The following is a 17,502-nucleotide window of genomic DNA, read 5'->3' on the forward strand; positions in this document are numbered from 1 at the left end:
TATATATATATATATAGTATACACATGATAAGATCAGTCTACTGATTTTCCTTATTTTGTTATATATAATCAAATCACAATATAAAATTTTTCATGAATCTTAGAAAAAAATGCAACTTTTACAAGTATTTTAAATTATTGATATTTGAGAAATCTCTTTGTGTTTAACTATTTGTATATTGTAAGTATATGTTATTTATAGTTTTATTTATATTTAATAAATACATCTTTACTAGTTTTTATTATATATATTTGTTATAGGTAACACGCATAAAGGGTTTAATTCACACTTGTAATAAAATGTTGGCAAATGCTGCGATATCATTTTCTTAGTAAATTTTTTACATCAGTCAATTAAGTGCAATTAAATTTATGTCTTACTCGCTTTGACAATGGCTTCGAAAACAAGACGCTTCTTTAACAATATAAGAAGAATACTCTTAAGGATTTATAGATACTTTCTACGTTATATCCGTACATGGGTGATTGTAGGATCAAAAAATGTAAGTTCTGCAGCAAATATATATATTTAAATAATATATAAAATTGTAAAATTAGATGTATTCTTAGCAAAAAGTTCTAGCAATACAATTGTTTGAGAGTGATAGATTGTCTGTACTTACCTAGATTTATTAGAATTAGCAGAAGCAAGTCTTATGGCAGGAAGCAGTTGTCACATTACTATGGTATTGTAATCCTAGTATAGGTAGGGTAAGAGAATAGCTGCAGCTTTTATATATGCTCGCATAGCAGAACACTGTAACGTAATATTATGCACGCTTGCTAACTGCTTTATGCCAATAACTTATATATTAAGGCTTATATTCTGCTAAGTACATATCCATTTTCTACGTTTGAGACGTAAGTATTATCTCTAAGAAGATCCCTCCGTTCGTCGAATCTTGTTCTTGGTAAAAAATATTGTTTCTCTTGAACTTTTTTTTTACAACCTCTGTATTGTTAAATCGTTTAATTATATTTTTACATTGTATATATATGTTTTTCAAATTTCTTTCATATTTAAAAACTGATTTTGAAAGAAATGAAATATTATAAATATGATAAACTAATATTATATAAATCAATAATCTCTAGCAAAATATTTGATTATGGAAGAATTATATTACAATTTAATGGTGATAAAATAAAAACGACATTTCATCCATGTATCTAATAAAAATTTTGTTCACTATTACAGACAATAACTGAAGATATGCAAGAAGTCGACGGTCTATCGCCACAGCCTACAACCGAAAATCATGAACAAATAAGAATCTTAACTGTGAACAATGGGGAACATCTGGATGGGATCTTATACAGATTGAAGAAAGGTTTTTAAAGAGATTTTATTTTTCTTTTAAAACATTATATAATTTTTTAACTGTATTTTGATATTTCTCTCTGTTATTATAATATGCTTTTATCTTAAATGAGATTTCTCACACAGGATGGAAAGTTGAATTTAGACTCGGGGCTTCCCTTCTTGGAAAAAAACTTGATGTTTTTATAAATCATCCATTATCGAGTGAGGGAAGTTTTGAGAGGCGTACTTACTATCAATTGCAATGGGTTGACGAATCAGCTAGTATATATTTAACTTTGCCCGGTTCATTCCATTATTATGTCAGTGATCAGTAAGTATTAAATATTATGAACAGCTATTTACATGGTTTTATTTCTTAATAACAAAATATATCTGTTTTGCAGAGTCAGGGGGCATATAAAACCTGTTGCATCTGGATATTTACTTGTGGATCCTGAACTGAAAGTAGGCGAACATGAGAAGGAATTACCTTTGGATTGCATCCAAGTCCAAACAGTTTTGGCAAAGTGTTTAGGACCTTTCTCTACATGGGAAGATAAATTATTGGTGGCACGAAATTCTGGATATAATATGATCCATTTTACACCAATACAGGTAATGTTAGCAGAATTAATATATATAATATATAAAAAATAAGATGTTCATAATAAATACGAGCTCGTTGACACGTTTTAGGAATTGGGACATTCTAAATCGTCATACAGTCTGAAGGATCAAATGAAACTCAATCCTGTTTTTAATGAAAACAATCAGATAATTACTTACAATGATATCGAGCAATTTGTAAACAAAATGCGAACCGAATGGGAGGTAAATTATTAGCTTTAAGAATATCCTTATCAGGAATGAAATGAAACGCGTATTTCTTTAATATATACAAACGTATTTTCTTCAATTATCTTTATAGATGTTAAGTATATGTGATATTGTTCTGAATCATACCGCAAACGAGAGTCCGTTTCTACTTTCTCATCCAGAATGCACGTACAACTGTATTAATAGTCCTCATCTACGTCCAGCGTATGTTTTGGATGCAGCATTGTTTGAATTAACGATACAAGTGGCTGCTGGAGAATGGGAATTTAAAGGTATTCCTACCGTGGTCGACACTGAAGATCACTTGAATGTAAGTTACAAATTATTTCACGCGTTAACGTTACTACAATATAATCGAATTTTCGTTCTTTATCGTATTTTAACGGTTTTGCTTCATTTTCTATGCACTTTGTTTTCAGGCGATTCGTCACGCTCTCCACACATATTTCTTGCCGCTTGTAAAGATACACGAGATGTATATCGTTGATATTAACGAAGTTATATCGGAATTCTTGAATTTGGCGCGCAATGAAATGCCACAAGATGTGAATAATACGAAAACTGAAAACATTTCGATAGTTCAAGATCCCGATTTCCGTAGATTGAAATCAACCATAAACATGCAACTTGCTTTGAAAAAGTATAATATATACAGGTAAAATATACAAGATGAGATAATATGGTTAAATATTTGATTATAAACTTTTGTGCAGATCTTTTTATGCATAATTCTTTTATTTTACATAGAGCTGATTGTTTCGACGAGGAGACTCGTTTGAAACGATGCGCAGAGGAGTTGAAGAATAAATTACAAGAACTCAACGAAGCTATTAGCAACAATGTACAAAACCATCTGAATGCTGCCGTTGAAAATGCTATTGCTGGTATAAGATACTTTAGAATACAATGTGATGGGCCAAGAATTAAGGAAATTGACGAAAAGAATCCTCTTGTTCCTAGGTATAATTTTACTTGTATATCTAAATATTATAAAGTCTTGTGAAATCACTTATGTATATTTCTTGATATGACAAATTTATATTCTATAGATACTTCACTGATTATGGAGCACCTGCATCTTTGTCAGAAAGAGAAGATATAATGTATTCAGATAATGGATGTTATCTCATGGCTCACAATGGTTGGGTCATGAATAGCGATCCTTTGAAGAATTTTGCAGAACCTGATTCTAATGTCTACATTCGAAGGGAACTTATTGCTTGGGGAGATAGCGTGAAACTCAGGTAAAAGTGTCTGTGTTAAATAATCTTACAGTTTTCTCGATATATCATTAGTGGAAAGTTTAATATATATTATAATTTACAATTTGCATCACACAATTCATGTAATTATTACAGATACGGGAAGCAACCAAAAGATTGTCCGTTCTTGTGGCAACATATGACAGCTTATGTAGAACAAACGGCGCAAATATTCGATGGTGTTCGGTTGGACAATTGCCATTCCACACCGATCCCCGTCGCTGAAGTATGTCGTAATTCTATTGCAACTTTGATACTAGAATGTTTACTGAATAACACGATTCTCTTTGCAGTATATGCTTGACGCTGCACGACGTATCCGTCCAAATCTCTATGTTGTCGCGGAATTGTTCACCAATTCCGATCAAAAAGATAACATCTTTGTAAATCGTCTTGGCATTACTTCTTTAATCAGAGGTTGTCATTTATTTATATACCATAAATTAAATCTACATGCTAATATTACTTTCCACAGACAGCTAAGCATTGTAAACAGACTAGGCATTGTAAAACTATCTAGCAATCTTTCTACATGTCGAAAGTCGAAATATTCTTTCTAAACCGTTTTTCATATTTTTAAAAAACATAATTATATACTAAATGTATTATAAGTAATAAAATTAGAAGATATATTAGAAGCTTTAAATTGTAGAAGCTATGTCAGCATGGGATAGCCATGAAGAAGGAAGATTAGTTTATCGATATGGAGGAGAACCAGTTGGAGCATTTCTGCAGTCACGAAAACGACCGTTGGTGCCGAGCATAGCTCACGCTCTGTTCCTAGATGTGACTCACGACAATCCCAGTCCAGTGCAGAAACGAAGTACTTTTGATTTACTCCCAAGCGCTGCTCTTGTATCGATGGCGTGCTGTGCCAGTGGCAGTAATCGCGGTTATGATGAATTAGTGCCCCATCACGTAAGTTGGTAGAATAAACTTGAACATTTGCACAAATTTTTATTATTAAATCTTGTTGATGTATACTATAAAAAATTTGAGATTTTTTTGTTTGTTTCCAGATACATGTAGTAGATGAAGAAAGACAATACACTTCCTGGTTGGATAATGATGATCTAATGAATAATGTTAAATATATTAATTCAAAAACTGGCATAATTGAAGCCAAAAGGGCATTGAACGATCTACATTATATGCTTGGCCAAGAAAAATTTTCGCAGGTATAAATTATTTGTATTGATGCATGTGTCCAGTAAAGAATTAATGTATTTGGCTACTAATAATAAATTTATTTTTATAGGTATTTGTCGATCAAATGGACAGTGATATAGTAGCTGTAACGAGACATTCACCGACTAGTCATGAGAGTGTAGTTTTGGTCGCGTTCACGGCATTTAAACATCCGGATTCGAACGCTCATGACCTGAGAAGACACATAAGACCTTTGATAGTGGAGGGTGTAGTAGAGGAAATTATTTTGGAAGCATCACTTTCACATGTAGATGTCAAGTAAGCAGCAGATTTTATTTTTAAGAGAAAAAGTTCATTATTAAAAAAAAATTCATTAATCTATATAAATATTACTTTATATACAGAAATGGGAAATCACCTTTCTGTTTACCACAAAAATATACAAAAGATACAAATTTCATAAACGGATTATGCGAATATACGTTAAATCTTAAACAGCACATACAATGCTGCGACTCTACGATAATCGAGAAGGTCGATTCCGGCGATCCTAAAAACACCCAACTCAACTTCGTAAACTTTCAACCCGGTTCTGTTATAGCTATACGGTATAAATTTTCTTTTTTAAAATATACCGAGCCTAGCGATAAAAATGTACTATACTAACTTGTAACGAATTTAATTTCACAGAGTGGCGCTTCACACGAATATAAAACCTGCTTTAATAAAGCTTCAAAATACTATCTTGCAGATCACTTCCAACGAGAAATCAGATTTACATAACATAATTTCTTGTATGGATTTCTCAGATTTGAATAAAGTTTTATATAGATGCGATCAGGAGGAACGAGAGGAAACATGTGGTAGATTTGGAGTGTACAATGTACCAGGATATGGATGTTTGGTATACGCTGGATTGCAAGGTGTTATGAATATATAAATACTTCAAAATAAATAAAATAAAAGGGCAATAAGAGCCACACACAGTAATTGGGGCGCAAAAATAGTTTATTATAATGTCTCAATATAAAGCACAGGGCGTACGTTTCGGTCCCATTCTTCGGCCCATCTTCAGCACAATTTTAATGAAAAATTAAATTAAATTAAGACCGAAACGTACGTCCTGTGCTTTATATTGATACATTATAATAAACTATTTTTGCGCCCTAATTATTGCGCGTGGCTCTTATAGCCCTTTTATTTTATTTATTTTAATTATACTCTTGAGAGCCTATTGTATCTTATAAATACTTAACATTTTTTTTATAATTCTAAGATTTATATAGTTTTAGCGTGTATATTATACTCATATTGTTTAACAAATGCTCCATTTTCAAAATCAGGTATTGTATCCTTAATGGCTGATATTCGTCCGAATAACGATCTAGGACATCCTCTATGCGCCAATATTAGACAGGGTAACTGGTTGATAGGTAATACAACAGAAACTGTTTTCGATAAATAGTTCTACATAGTAATAACATGAGTATGTGATGAAAAATGTTTGAAAAATTGACAGATTATGTGTGGCAACGTCTGAAAGAAGATGATGGTACTAAACCCCTTGGGATATGGCTCGAGCAAGCATTGGAACCATTCAAATTAATTCCGAGATACTTGGTGCCGAGTTATTTTGATGTCATAATCGTGAATGTTTATATGAATCTTTTAGATCATTGCTACAGTCTAATGTCAAAGTAAGTATAGGTCTAAATATTTCAGAGATTGATATTTCAAGATCTCGTTAAAATAAATTTACAAATTCTCCGTTTTTTATGTGTGTAAAAATTGAAAGAATATTAATCGTGTATTTTATATTATCTGCTACTAATTAAAATATATTATTCCAGCTTCGTAAAAGATGGAACTACATTCATTAACTTATTGAGCTTGGTCTCGGTACAAGTGGGCGGTGTAGTAAGATCATCACAATTGCCAGATTTATCGCCGAATCTCAATCAGCCTAAGCCGAAGACTAAAATCTGCGACGGAGAAACTAAGCAGATGTGTTTAACGTTGTCAGCAGGCTTGCCACATTTCACAACAGGCTACATGAGAAATTGGGGTAGAGATACCTTCATCGCTCTGAGAGGATTGTTACTTCTAACGGGCAGGCATATCGAAGCGAGATTCATAATTCTCGGATTTGCCGGAACTTTGCGACACGGTCTAATACCAAATTTACTCGATAAAGGAAGCAATGCAAGGTATAGTTATATCTTCAGGGAATATATTACGCTGTTTTAAAACAGTACATTAGGAAGCTTCGATTGATCCGAGCTTTATTTTTTGATTTTATTATATAATAGATACAATTGCCGTGATGCAGTATGGTGGTGGCTCTACATCATAAAATGTTACACCGAGGAAGTTCCAGATGGTTTGAACATCCTTTCCGACAAAGTCTCAAGATTATTCCCGACTGATGATTCACCAGCTTTGCCTGCGGGACAGTATGTAAGTCGACATGTAAAAGCAACTATTTTACAACTTCAACAATTAAGATTGCATATCATGTGATTTGTAAAAACGGTTTCAGGATCAATCGTTACACGAAGTAATCCAAGAAGCTCTCACGATACACTTTCAAGGTCTTTGCTTCCGGGAAAGAAACGCTGGGAAACAAATCGACGAGCATATGACGGATCGCGGGTTCAATAATCAAATCGGAGTTCATCCTGACACAGGTTTCGTTTTTGGCGGGAACGATGCCAATTGCGGCACCTGGATGGACAAAATGGGATCTTCCGAGAAAGCCGGTAACAAAGGCAAGCCGGCAACTCCCAGAGACGGTTCCGCCGTGGAGTTGGTCGGATTGTGCAAGTGCGTCCTCACTTTTCTGGCTGAATTGTACAAACAGAATCTTTTCCCATATGGCAGTGTTCAGCGTAAAAGTCGCGACGGTAAGAATATCGAAAATACCTCATTGTAGTTATGTAATCAACGACACATTATCCCTGATTATAACTATCACATGAACCGCGCAGGAAAAATAATAACTTGGAGTTACAAGCAATGGGCCGATAGAATTCAGGCAAACTTCGAAAAATACTTTTATGTGAACGAGACTCCGACGCAGGGTGAGTTGAGACCCGATTTGATTCATCGGCGAGGTATATTCAAGGATAGTCATGGAGCGACACAAGAATGGGCGGATTATCAGTTGCGACCCAACTTCCCTATTACTATGATTGTCGTGAGTATTACAATATTCTATACAAATCTCCTGTAAAAGGATGAGTATAGTGTCTTCTATATAAAAAAATTCATAATAGCTATAACTATATTTATAATGTCTACTTAAATAGGCTCCGGAATTGTTTGATCCTCATCATGCTTGGACCGCACTGAAGAAAGCGGAAGAGATACTGTTAGGCCCGTTGGGAATGAAGACCTTGGATCCTGCGGATTGGGCATACAATGGTTATTACGATAACTCCAACGATGGTACCGATACCAAAGTAGCGCAAGGATGGAATTATCATCAGGGGCCCGTGAGTATTCTCACAATCATAATCGCAAATTTCTCTAGATATATATAAAGATTGAAAAAATGAAGATTGAGATAAATTTATTCCTCTTGCGTATAAAATATGTATTTCTAATTTGATATTCTTTTTAGGAATGGCTCTGGCCGATAGGATATTTTCTGCGAGCACGTTTGCTTTTTGCATCATTAATCGGCGAAAAGGACGAGTTACGCCGTACGGTCGAATCGACGGAAGCTATCATTTCACGACATTTTATTGAAGCATCTACTACTCATTGGAGAGGTCTACCCGAGCTCACCAATAAGGATGGAAGTTATTGTAAGGATAGTTGTCGCACTCAAGCATGGAGTGCCTCGAGTATACTAGAGGTTTGTATATTTACAGTGAATACACATACGTTATTTCTTATTAATTGATATAATTATACGAATGAGCGTCATTATTTGGAAGCATTGTTTGTGTAATACTTCATCATTTTTTATATCTGTCTGTTGGAATCCAGGTTCTCTATGACTTGCAAAAGATTAAACGGGAATTAGGATCCGAGGAAATGAGATCCGGGAATTGATATCACTTTGCGTGTGTTCACCACCGCCAATTAGATTTAGAGCAATTAAAACTAGAACAATTAAAATATAATAGTAACACTTCGAGCAAAGCGGATAACACGAATGTACGCTTTCCCACCGGAGCAATAGCGACACCGCGCATATTGGAAACACACGCATATCGTATCGGTACGCACATAGACGTAACAGATGCACGAATTGTAGACACTACTGATATCATATCTGCAAAAAACGAAATATGTTTCGAGACTGAATGGAACGCAAAAAATTACAATCGACAATACGCAACGATGGAAAATGACGACGGAAAGAATAAAGCTCGAACGGGCGTTCGAGCCTTGTCGCACGTTTACGAAGAAATTAGAGGGATTAAGGAGCCATATAGTAGTTCGCACAAGTACGACATTCAAGATTACTATGAGAAGTATAGTCCCAGCACGACGAAGGCTTTAATAGATACACTGTACTTCCCGCGGCATGAAATCTGCGAGGAATGCGCGAGAATGAAATACAGTCCGGTATATACCGATCGTTTAATATACACAAAGGAATCGTTGTTTGCCATAGAGGTGGTTCTGTGTCAACGCGATGACGTCTCGTGCTTTGCATATCGCGATCCGCGAGAGGATCCAGCTGACGATAATCTCCGCTTGCAATACGATAGAAATCTGCAAGACTACATGTTGATTTACAATTACGCAAAAACCAATGCCGCGGGTATATTTTACTCTCACTGCTGGCCCCGAGATGTCTTCGATCTGAGATCGCTATTGAAGCCGCATATTTACGTTTTAAATTATCCTTGCCGCGACGTTATCGTAAACACCCAGCTATATCATCGTTATGTGAATAACCATTATGTAAGAATATCGAAAGTTGGCTGCGCATCCATGACATTTTATCGCGATAGTAGTACTATGATAAGCTGCACGAGACGCATTAGCTATGATAACGACGATTTGCAAAACTCGCCAATTTATCCGATCCACGAATCAAAGGACAACGAATATCGACGGAATAGATCAAGCTTATTGTTGTTGGAACCATTATTGCTAGCGCCGGAATTGGCAAGTTCCGGTTATAAAAAAAATACTGAAAATAGAGCTTCGGAACGCATAAGGATTGTCAGAATATTAATAGCCTACGCGTCATCATTTCTTATTCTCGCGAGCATTACATTTTACATTGTTTATTTTACCTAGTTGTTCCCCGACTATTTGATAAATATACTGAAATTATGAGATAACTAAGAAATTTAATCACACATTGCTTTGTATACATTAGATGCTACACTACACGATACATTTATTGTCATTAATTTAACGTTACATTTATATCTCGAAACGTAATCGCCAAAATATTTACAGAATGAAGAAAATCGCATATATGCATAACAATCCATATTTTATCATTAAATATATTTATATATATATTTAAACGTATATATATTTTAAACGGGTTAAATATGCTATCAATTTTTATATAATCATAATTCAACAATTTATTAATGACAAGAAAATGTGTATTCTGTAGTATAAAAATTATTAACTATCTTAACGATTAAATTTGCAAACTACGAGCGAAAATGAAAACTACAAATTGTCTCTATGTCTACCGAATTATATGTGACAGATATGCATTATACAAATTTTAATTCATACATAAATTTCTACGTTTATAATTTATCGTTTCTAATCGTTTATAATTTATCGTTCCTATATATAATCGTCTATAATTTATCATATTTTACATATGTCTTCCAAATCTACAGGCAAAGCGATGTTTGTCATTTTAAATAACTTTGTTAAGGCCGGGTTGTTCCAACCTCTAGGTAAACTTACCTGACGGTTAAAAGCACACTAATGTATGCTTTTAACCGTCAGGTAAGTTTACCTAGAGGTTGGAACAACCCGGCCTAAGATAGTAAAATAATCGACATGTGTTCAAATTAATTTGAAAAAAAAAATCGAAAATTTAGCTCTTTTGTTATCTATTGATATATTGAATGTTTAATAATTCTTATAATTAACTGCAGCTATAACATTATATGCAAGAAGGAATTGGCTTTAATAATGCCTCTTATTTGTGAGATACTCATTGATATATAATAGATTTATACACGTAAATCGTAAATAGAAAAGTTTATACAGTTTAGTACATGTGTAAGGAAAAAGAATAAACACAAAGAAAATATTCATTAAGATATTTTTCGAAATTCTCAGGTAAAGATAAATCTCATGGATTGAAGTTGTAGATTCTGTATGTTATATGTGTAATGTATTTGGGTATATATTATAATGGGGGGAAGAGAGATATAGAATATGAAGAATGATATGTAATAAATAAAGTATAATCTATAATAAAATGACGAAAATTCTAGTTGACATTAAAAGTTTTATTATTATATTCATCGATATTCATCGTTTATAAGATATAAAATGCCAAAATGTTTGACTTTGTAAATTACTCAAGGCGCATATTTTTACACTGAAATATTTTATTATTGTTACATATACTGATTTGTTCTTATTAAATTTTCCTATCATCATCTAGCCTAATTTTTTTCTTTTATGCCATTTCTGATAATCCTCTGTTCCAGAACTTCTTAATATGAATTATTCAGATATATACTATAAAATAAATAGAACAAATAAAATACAAATAAGTTTTCAAGTATATAAAACAAAGGATTAATTCATTATATATTTAAGTTGTCATATCTTTATATAAATCATAAGACAAGTTGAAAATGTCAAGATTATGGTATCAAGAGAAAGATTAATAGTTGTGTATAAATAAACTATTAAAAAGATATTTAGATTATTGACAAAAAGTTAGGTATTAATGAATATTGCTTCACATAGGTATGATTAAAAAAAAATGTATATAAATTATTTATTAACTTTGACATAAATCAAACTATACAAAACTTAAAGAGATAATCAAGAGATAAAAATATATTTATTCTCTAATAAACGTAATAAATATACATATTGGTACTAAATCGGAATATGTTTTCGCAGATTCTATTCGCCGTACTTAATTGTGTTATAGTTTCTTGTAAAAAAAAAAGCGTTTCTCTTTCAGCATCCACGCGCGCGCGACTCTTCTCAATTTCCTTGTTCATGCGTGTATAATAAGTTATATGAATGTATTTTCTAATGATACAATTTTAATTTTTTAATTCGTGCTGCTATTTAGGATTCAAAATGTTACAGGCACGTAAAGTCTCTAAATATTTTTACGTCTCGTTTAATAAGATTCACTCTTGTGCTATTATGTAATTCAATATTTTTATGATTAATCGTACCAACAAATCGTCGCATCGCTCGGTATAAATGTCGTGTAAATCTCTAAAAGCCAATTTACATATGATTCTTGCACCTGAGCTGCATCTACGAGAGAAACCGCTAGCTTTTAAATATCATCGAACAATCCTCTGGGTGGAGGACCCACGCGACTTGTACTCATGGGGAATGCCCTCGTGTTACTCGGATCGTATGAATCATTATCATCTTGATTTTCCCCATCGTAATGATTATTTGCACCGTAACTCTCCCCGCCAAATGTCATACCGATGTAATAATCCGCAGGATCGAAATCATGCAACAGACCCGCTCTTGCCGATTCAATAGATTCATCTCGTTTTAACGGCCTTACTATAAAAAGATTTAATTATTAATAATATATTATCTACACGATATGTATAATTTACATCATATATAACATACTACTTACACATACCAGTGTCTGTGCTTTGTCGGGATGTTCTGTAACGCGAACCCACTGAAATATTGAATCTCTCTTGCAATTCGCGTCGTCTGTATATAGAATCTTCCGCTCTTTGTCGTTTACGTCTCTCTACAGTAATAAGAAAATGTCATTTCCTGTTCTGTCATAGAAAATTATAAGCATAATTATAAAAAATATTTTCTTAATTTATTGATACCTCTTTTTATAAGCTCTCTTCCTTCATCTACAAGGTCCGTCGTGAATTCATCATCATCGAGGAATTGTTGAAAACCTAGCATGGAAAGCAGTCTACTACCTATACTAAAGTATGTCGCTAAGCAGAATGCCAGAATCGCCATAGGAAAGTACACGTTAAATCCATCGGATATTATAGAGATAACATCCATATGACCCATTACCTGAGAAGAGATGAAGAAATGAATAAAGAAAGTCTACAGATTATTTAAATAATATTACCTGTGTATAGTGTGTTTCCAGAATATGAGTCTTGATTATGTGAGAATCCATATGAATAAGTCCCAAGAAGTTAAGACACATGGGCGGGGTTAAGCGACACAGCATCATACCGCTGAATATCAAACTATACTCGTTCGTTTGATGGTGAGGTGCCAAGTAATAGAGATTCAATACTCGAATCTTTAAGACGGTAGAATAAGCGCAGTAGCAAAGGTATGCGATAATCAATGTAGATAGTACCTGAAAATCGAATATAGACGCGATAATAAATGGCAATACATGTATGTGAAATATTAAATACAAATTATTTTACCTCTATGGTACCATAATCGTAGTTTCTTTTTGCTAAATTCAGAAACTGAGCAAATAACGATAACACAGGAGACTTGTTGAAGAATGTTACTTCTGACCATACGACAGCTACTGACAAGCAACCGGCGCAAATAGCAGCTATCTTCAAGACATAATCCTTTACGATACATTTCCAGTACCATTCTGAAAAGTAAAATGCAAAATCATGAAATAAAAAACTGCAAACTATATTAAATTATAAAAAAAAAACAATGATGTTATACTTACCAACAACAGGATTGTAAATAATACGAAATGGAAGCGAGCGATGTGTAGGAAAAGACTGTTTAAATCTTTTATCATGACTCACTTGATTTTTCGCTACATCTTCCAAATCAAAAATCTTGTCCACTAAAATACCCCATTGAGTCTCTATACGTTGCAAAGTCTGCAACGCTTTTATGGTCTAAAACAAAAAACAATAGCAATATGCTTGAAATATAAATGTGTCGTGATATTATAACATATATTTGCTGCGATACAAACCTGTCTATGTAGCCGAATTAAAGATTTTTCAGTGGGTGTATCTGTTGGAGTATCATCTGGCAGTTGTCTTCTATTCATTCTATCTTTCAATTCTGCGGGTATCTTTTGAAAAATAGTTTCCAAGTTACAATGGAACGGATGACCAGGTCCAATAGATATTGTTGCAATTTGTAGTGACTAAAATGGCATTTTTTTATTCATTACACGAAATTTTGCAGAATTCTCACATTACAAATGCATTTTGTAAATAATATTATCTTGTATACCTCAAGTATATCATCTACTGTTTCTTCCGCTTCGCATTTGTCTAAGCTTAATTTCGCTAACTTGAAATAGCTATAATTTAAAGTATATCCAGGTTTGCTGCCATTCCATAATCCTCGAGGTACCTCTACGAGGGCGTATCCAAGTAATAAAACTAATAAAAATAAGCCCCATGTGTTGGATGCAGATGAGGCTATGGCTTTCAATTTTTGCCTGAAAGAGCAGAAATGTCATAATTTTTATTTTTGTACACTAAACACACACACACACACACATATATATATTAATAATGTTTTAAACTTTATACACACTAGTAAAACTCACCCATCAAGATCTAAGCCAGGCTTTAATGCAATGTATATTAAAAGTATGCCGCATATAAACAAATAACTGCCATAATATATAGCATTATCTATTAAAGCAGACTTTAGTTTTCCACGTACGGTGAAGTCTCCTGCTTTTATATAAGACTGCATCAATGGGAGTATCAACCATGTTAGGCATTGTGATGTCCAGTAGACTATCCTCCACAGATTCGGAAATACATTATCTGGCACATTCGGCCAAGGTTCTTTACATGTGACAAATGATACAGAGGTAGTATTATCGACATTTTTAGTGTTGTTGTGTATATTCTGTTCTACACACTGTCTGAATACAGTCTGCACAAATGAAATGTTACTTTATTATTTTATTGTTTTCCAGAGTAAAGCTGTATTTTCCAAAAAACAAAAAAGATTGTACAAATTTGTGTATGTATTATATATATTGAATTATATAATTACCGAAGAGACATCCAAAGGTAGTATGAAGATTATTAATAGAGAAAAGTACCAAGCTATCAGTACAGAGACAGTGACTATAATGTGATGGCGAAACACGTTTCCGTATTTAAAAAGCAAAGTTGCGGCCAGCAAAAACGCCACTATGATCTCCGTCAGAAATGCACCGAGTACCATCTTGTCTTTTATCTCACGCAACAGTGATATCTAATGAATCCTACAAGTTTTTGAACTATCACTGGTATACTTATGCATTTATATTGGGACTGGTTTCTGCTTCTTGTGCTTCTCTGACTTTGATTTCTGCATCTCTTTGCATTTTCTCAAGTTTCTCTAAAGTGACCGATTTTAACGGAATCAATTTCGGTTTACAGAGTATATAATCCAACGTGTCCTCCTGATATAATAGACCTTGTTTTGGAAGGACTATGTCGCACTGTTCGACTTGATTGTCTGTAGACTCTGACATTTTTGGTCGATCCGCGACGTCTCAGTGAATTGATAACATCTTCATTGTGATATCTGATAGCAGAGAAACATCATGATGAAATCTCAATCGTGCTAGTATAATTTTCCTTCAAAGAAAAAATAATTGTAAAATATAAAATAAATTTTATTTGATGATATCATATTTTTATAATGTGAAAAATGACCGATATCAACTGTAATACACAAGGAAAAGTTATATATATTTAATCAAAACACCAAATTATATTTATTTCAATTGTGACAGAGAGACATTGAGAGAACAAGGTACGTAAATGGAATTTAAGTTAATTGAGACATCAACATCCTTGTGCATATTTAATCTGGCGCAATTGATAAAATGCTTAGCGCAATTGTCGCTCGTTGAAGCTAATTTCCTCCTCGCGTGTTCTTATCGTCTGTTGGGTAATAATATAAGACACGCACGTGACACTCGGGTCGCAGCTGGTTATCGAACTCGCGCGAATCCCTTCTGACAGATCCAGACAGACGGAGCAAATCTTTACGGAATCGTGAATCGCCATGGACTTGCATGGACTGCTGTCAAGACACACGGACGTCGCGAAGCAACAGTGAAATTAAAAACTAACAATAATCAGCAACGATTGTAGGTAAATCGTTATCTACAGTCGTACAAATTATTAACAAGAGATAATTTATCATCTCATACTGCTCCGATATTCGTTGAACATCCAACACACAAATATATATTGCTGTAAAAAAAAAAAGATAAATTACTTCCGTTTATATTTTTATTGACACCGATAGCCTGAGATCTTTTTAATGATATTTTTTATATTCAAAATAAAATGGATGTACAATCGATTATTGTTATTAATAGAGGTGGAAGAAAACAAAAACTCTGAAAGTGCAAAAAATAAATTTTAAAAAGACTGCGGTATAAAGAGAAAAATAAAAAATATTAAAATACATTTAAAAAAAATAAAATTTTTTTAGGTGGTTTATTTCATAGATTTTGAGATCATCATATTATTATAATATATTATAATAAAACCGAAATGTTTTCATCACGTTAAAATTAGTAAAATATATAATTTGTAACATAAATTCTTATTTTTCATACAAAAAATTTGTCACTCGATGAAATATAAATATATATATGTATTTCATACGATTATATTTCATAATATATGAAAGAAAAATGCAAGAGAATATGCAGAAAAAAAGAGAGAGAAGAAACTATACACAATTTTGGATAAAAAAAGCAAGTATTTTTTTTTATTTAACGTAAGAGACTGGAATATAGATCCTTATTTATAATTTTCAGATCGCTATCACATTTTGTCGAATCTTTAAACATATCATGATTTTTCAAATTTCAAATCGTAGTTACAATCTGACACAAGTTCAAACATATGTACGTGTATACTATATAAACAAATCTGAAGCACTTATTAAAAAATATATACATAATCATGTATATATTTTAATAAATACACTGCACAGTGTCTGTGTATATTTTATCTTACGTTATATTTAGTATCTAACGTTTATTAAAATTTATATCGCCGTTCGTAAAGCGCGCGCGCATGCGCGCGGCGGACTATGTGACACGTGACAGCAGTAGGTGCCAATCTACGAGACGAAAAATCCGTCGAAGCTACAATTACACCTCTTGCAGATCACTTCTCTCCTTTCTCTCTCCGACATTCGCGTATACATTGGTAGCTTTCCAGCAAGAAACACACATAAACACAGTATCATAAGATCAGCTGTCAAATGGAAAAATTTTAGGATCTCAAAAATTCTCTATTTGATATCCCATTGTGTCTATTTAAATTTTTTCGCTAAAAAACTTGCGATTCCATCTCGCTTTTAAGTGCAAGAGAAATATGAGAAGGTGCAACAGACTTCGAATCCGAGCGCGCGCGCGCGCGCGCGTAGTGGACCACGTGACACGTGACAGTTGTAGCTGCCAATCTACGAGACGAAAAATCCGTCGAAGCTACAATTACACTTCTCGCAAATCGCTTCTCTCCTTTCTCTCTCCCACGCTCACGTATACATTGGAAGCTTTTCAGCAAAAAAACACACATAAACACAGTATCATATGATCAGCTGTCAAATGAAAAAACTTTAGAGTCTTCAAAAATTCTCTCTATTTAATATCTCATTGTGTCTATTTGTGTTTTCTCGCTGAAAAGCTCCCATTCCAATCATTCCATCTCGCTTTTAAGTGCAAGAAGGTGCAACAGACTTCAAGTCAGACTTCAAATCCGAGCGCGCGCGCGCGCACACGTGACTCTTCCTGTCACCACCACCACCAGTACCATCACCACCACCACCACCATC

At 33.5% G+C, this 17,502-nt stretch overlaps 3 protein-coding genes across 4 annotated transcripts in view; 1 reads left to right on the forward strand and 2 right to left on the reverse strand.

Moving 5' to 3' along the window:
- LOC115244323 (glycogen debranching enzyme) overlaps positions 1–9,112 on the forward strand; it is a 10,822-nt gene extending 1,710 nt beyond the window's left edge. The window contains exons 2-26 of the mRNA XM_029821884.1: positions 262–503; positions 1,199–1,331; positions 1,448–1,634; positions 1,708–1,918; positions 2,000–2,134; positions 2,232–2,450; positions 2,560–2,795; positions 2,888–3,100; positions 3,190–3,384; positions 3,499–3,628; positions 3,696–3,819; positions 4,055–4,320; positions 4,422–4,580; positions 4,661–4,869; positions 4,956–5,159; positions 5,242–5,474; positions 5,895–5,984; positions 6,071–6,248; positions 6,402–6,758; positions 6,861–7,008; positions 7,091–7,454; positions 7,539–7,747; positions 7,860–8,045; positions 8,174–8,410; positions 8,545–9,112. Coding sequence (XP_029677744.1) covers positions 393–503; positions 1,199–1,331; positions 1,448–1,634; positions 1,708–1,918; positions 2,000–2,134; positions 2,232–2,450; positions 2,560–2,795; positions 2,888–3,100; positions 3,190–3,384; positions 3,499–3,628; positions 3,696–3,819; positions 4,055–4,320; positions 4,422–4,580; positions 4,661–4,869; positions 4,956–5,159; positions 5,242–5,474; positions 5,895–5,984; positions 6,071–6,248; positions 6,402–6,758; positions 6,861–7,008; positions 7,091–7,454; positions 7,539–7,747; positions 7,860–8,045; positions 8,174–8,410; positions 8,545–8,610 — 4,800 coding nt within the window. The 5' untranslated portion in view covers positions 262–392 and the 3' untranslated portion in view covers positions 8,611–9,112. The remainder of the gene's footprint in view (positions 1–261; positions 504–1,198; positions 1,332–1,447; positions 1,635–1,707; positions 1,919–1,999; positions 2,135–2,231; positions 2,451–2,559; positions 2,796–2,887; positions 3,101–3,189; positions 3,385–3,498; positions 3,629–3,695; positions 3,820–4,054; positions 4,321–4,421; positions 4,581–4,660; positions 4,870–4,955; positions 5,160–5,241; positions 5,475–5,894; positions 5,985–6,070; positions 6,249–6,401; positions 6,759–6,860; positions 7,009–7,090; positions 7,455–7,538; positions 7,748–7,859; positions 8,046–8,173; positions 8,411–8,544) is intronic.
- Positions 9,113–10,987: 1,875 nt separating this feature from the next.
- On the reverse strand, positions 10,988–14,919 carry LOC115244324 (LMBR1 domain-containing protein 2 homolog). 2 transcript variants are annotated; one of them, XM_029821886.1, is made up of 10 exons: positions 14,707–14,919; positions 14,246–14,583; positions 13,924–14,134; positions 13,658–13,834; positions 13,400–13,577; positions 13,134–13,315; positions 12,821–13,060; positions 12,561–12,762; positions 12,356–12,472; positions 10,988–12,270 (listed from the first exon to the last, which is right to left on the reverse strand). In XM_029821886.1, the coding sequence occupies exons 1-10, from the start codon at positions 14,878–14,880 to the stop codon at positions 12,029–12,031; spliced, it is 2,061 nt and encodes a 686-aa protein (XP_029677746.1). In that variant the 5' UTR covers positions 14,881–14,919; the 3' UTR covers positions 10,988–12,028. The 2 variants fall into 2 exon arrangements, with proteins under 2 accessions (XP_029677746.1, XP_029677745.1); XM_029821885.1 differs by having other exon boundaries at positions 12,350–12,472.
- LOC115244326 (BBSome-interacting protein 1) lies at positions 14,776–15,198 on the reverse strand. The gene has a single exon (XM_029821887.1). The coding sequence runs from the start codon at positions 15,170–15,172 to the stop codon at positions 14,951–14,953; it is 222 nt and encodes a 73-aa protein (XP_029677747.1). The 5' UTR covers positions 15,173–15,198; the 3' UTR covers positions 14,776–14,950.
- Positions 15,199–17,502: the final 2,304 nt, after the last annotated feature.

The sequence above is a fragment of the Formica exsecta genome, unplaced genomic scaffold, assembly GCF_003651465.1.
Source record: "Formica exsecta isolate Colony F162 unplaced genomic scaffold, ASM365146v1 scaffold81, whole genome shotgun sequence".
Classification (NCBI taxonomy): domain Eukaryota; kingdom Metazoa; phylum Arthropoda; class Insecta; order Hymenoptera; family Formicidae; genus Formica; species Formica exsecta.

Excerpts from the sequence above, each read along its gene's own strand:
- LOC115244324 (XM_029821885.1), bottom strand. The coding sequence starts at position 14,880 with ATGGTACTCGGTGCATTTCTGACGGAGATCATAGTGGCGTTTTTGCTG. Across the intron at positions 12,763-12,820 it reads TGGAAACACACTATACACAG|GTAATGGGTCATATGGATGT; the intron begins GTAATATTATTT and ends ATCTCTTCTCAG. Across the intron at positions 12,473-12,560 it reads AAGAGAGCTTATAAAAAGAG|AGAGACGTAAACGACAAAGA; the intron begins GTATCAATAAAT and ends TTATTACTGTAG.
- LOC115244326 (XM_029821887.1), bottom strand. The coding sequence starts at position 15,172 with ATGTCAGAGTCTACAGACAATCAAGTCGAACAGTGCGACATAGTCCTT.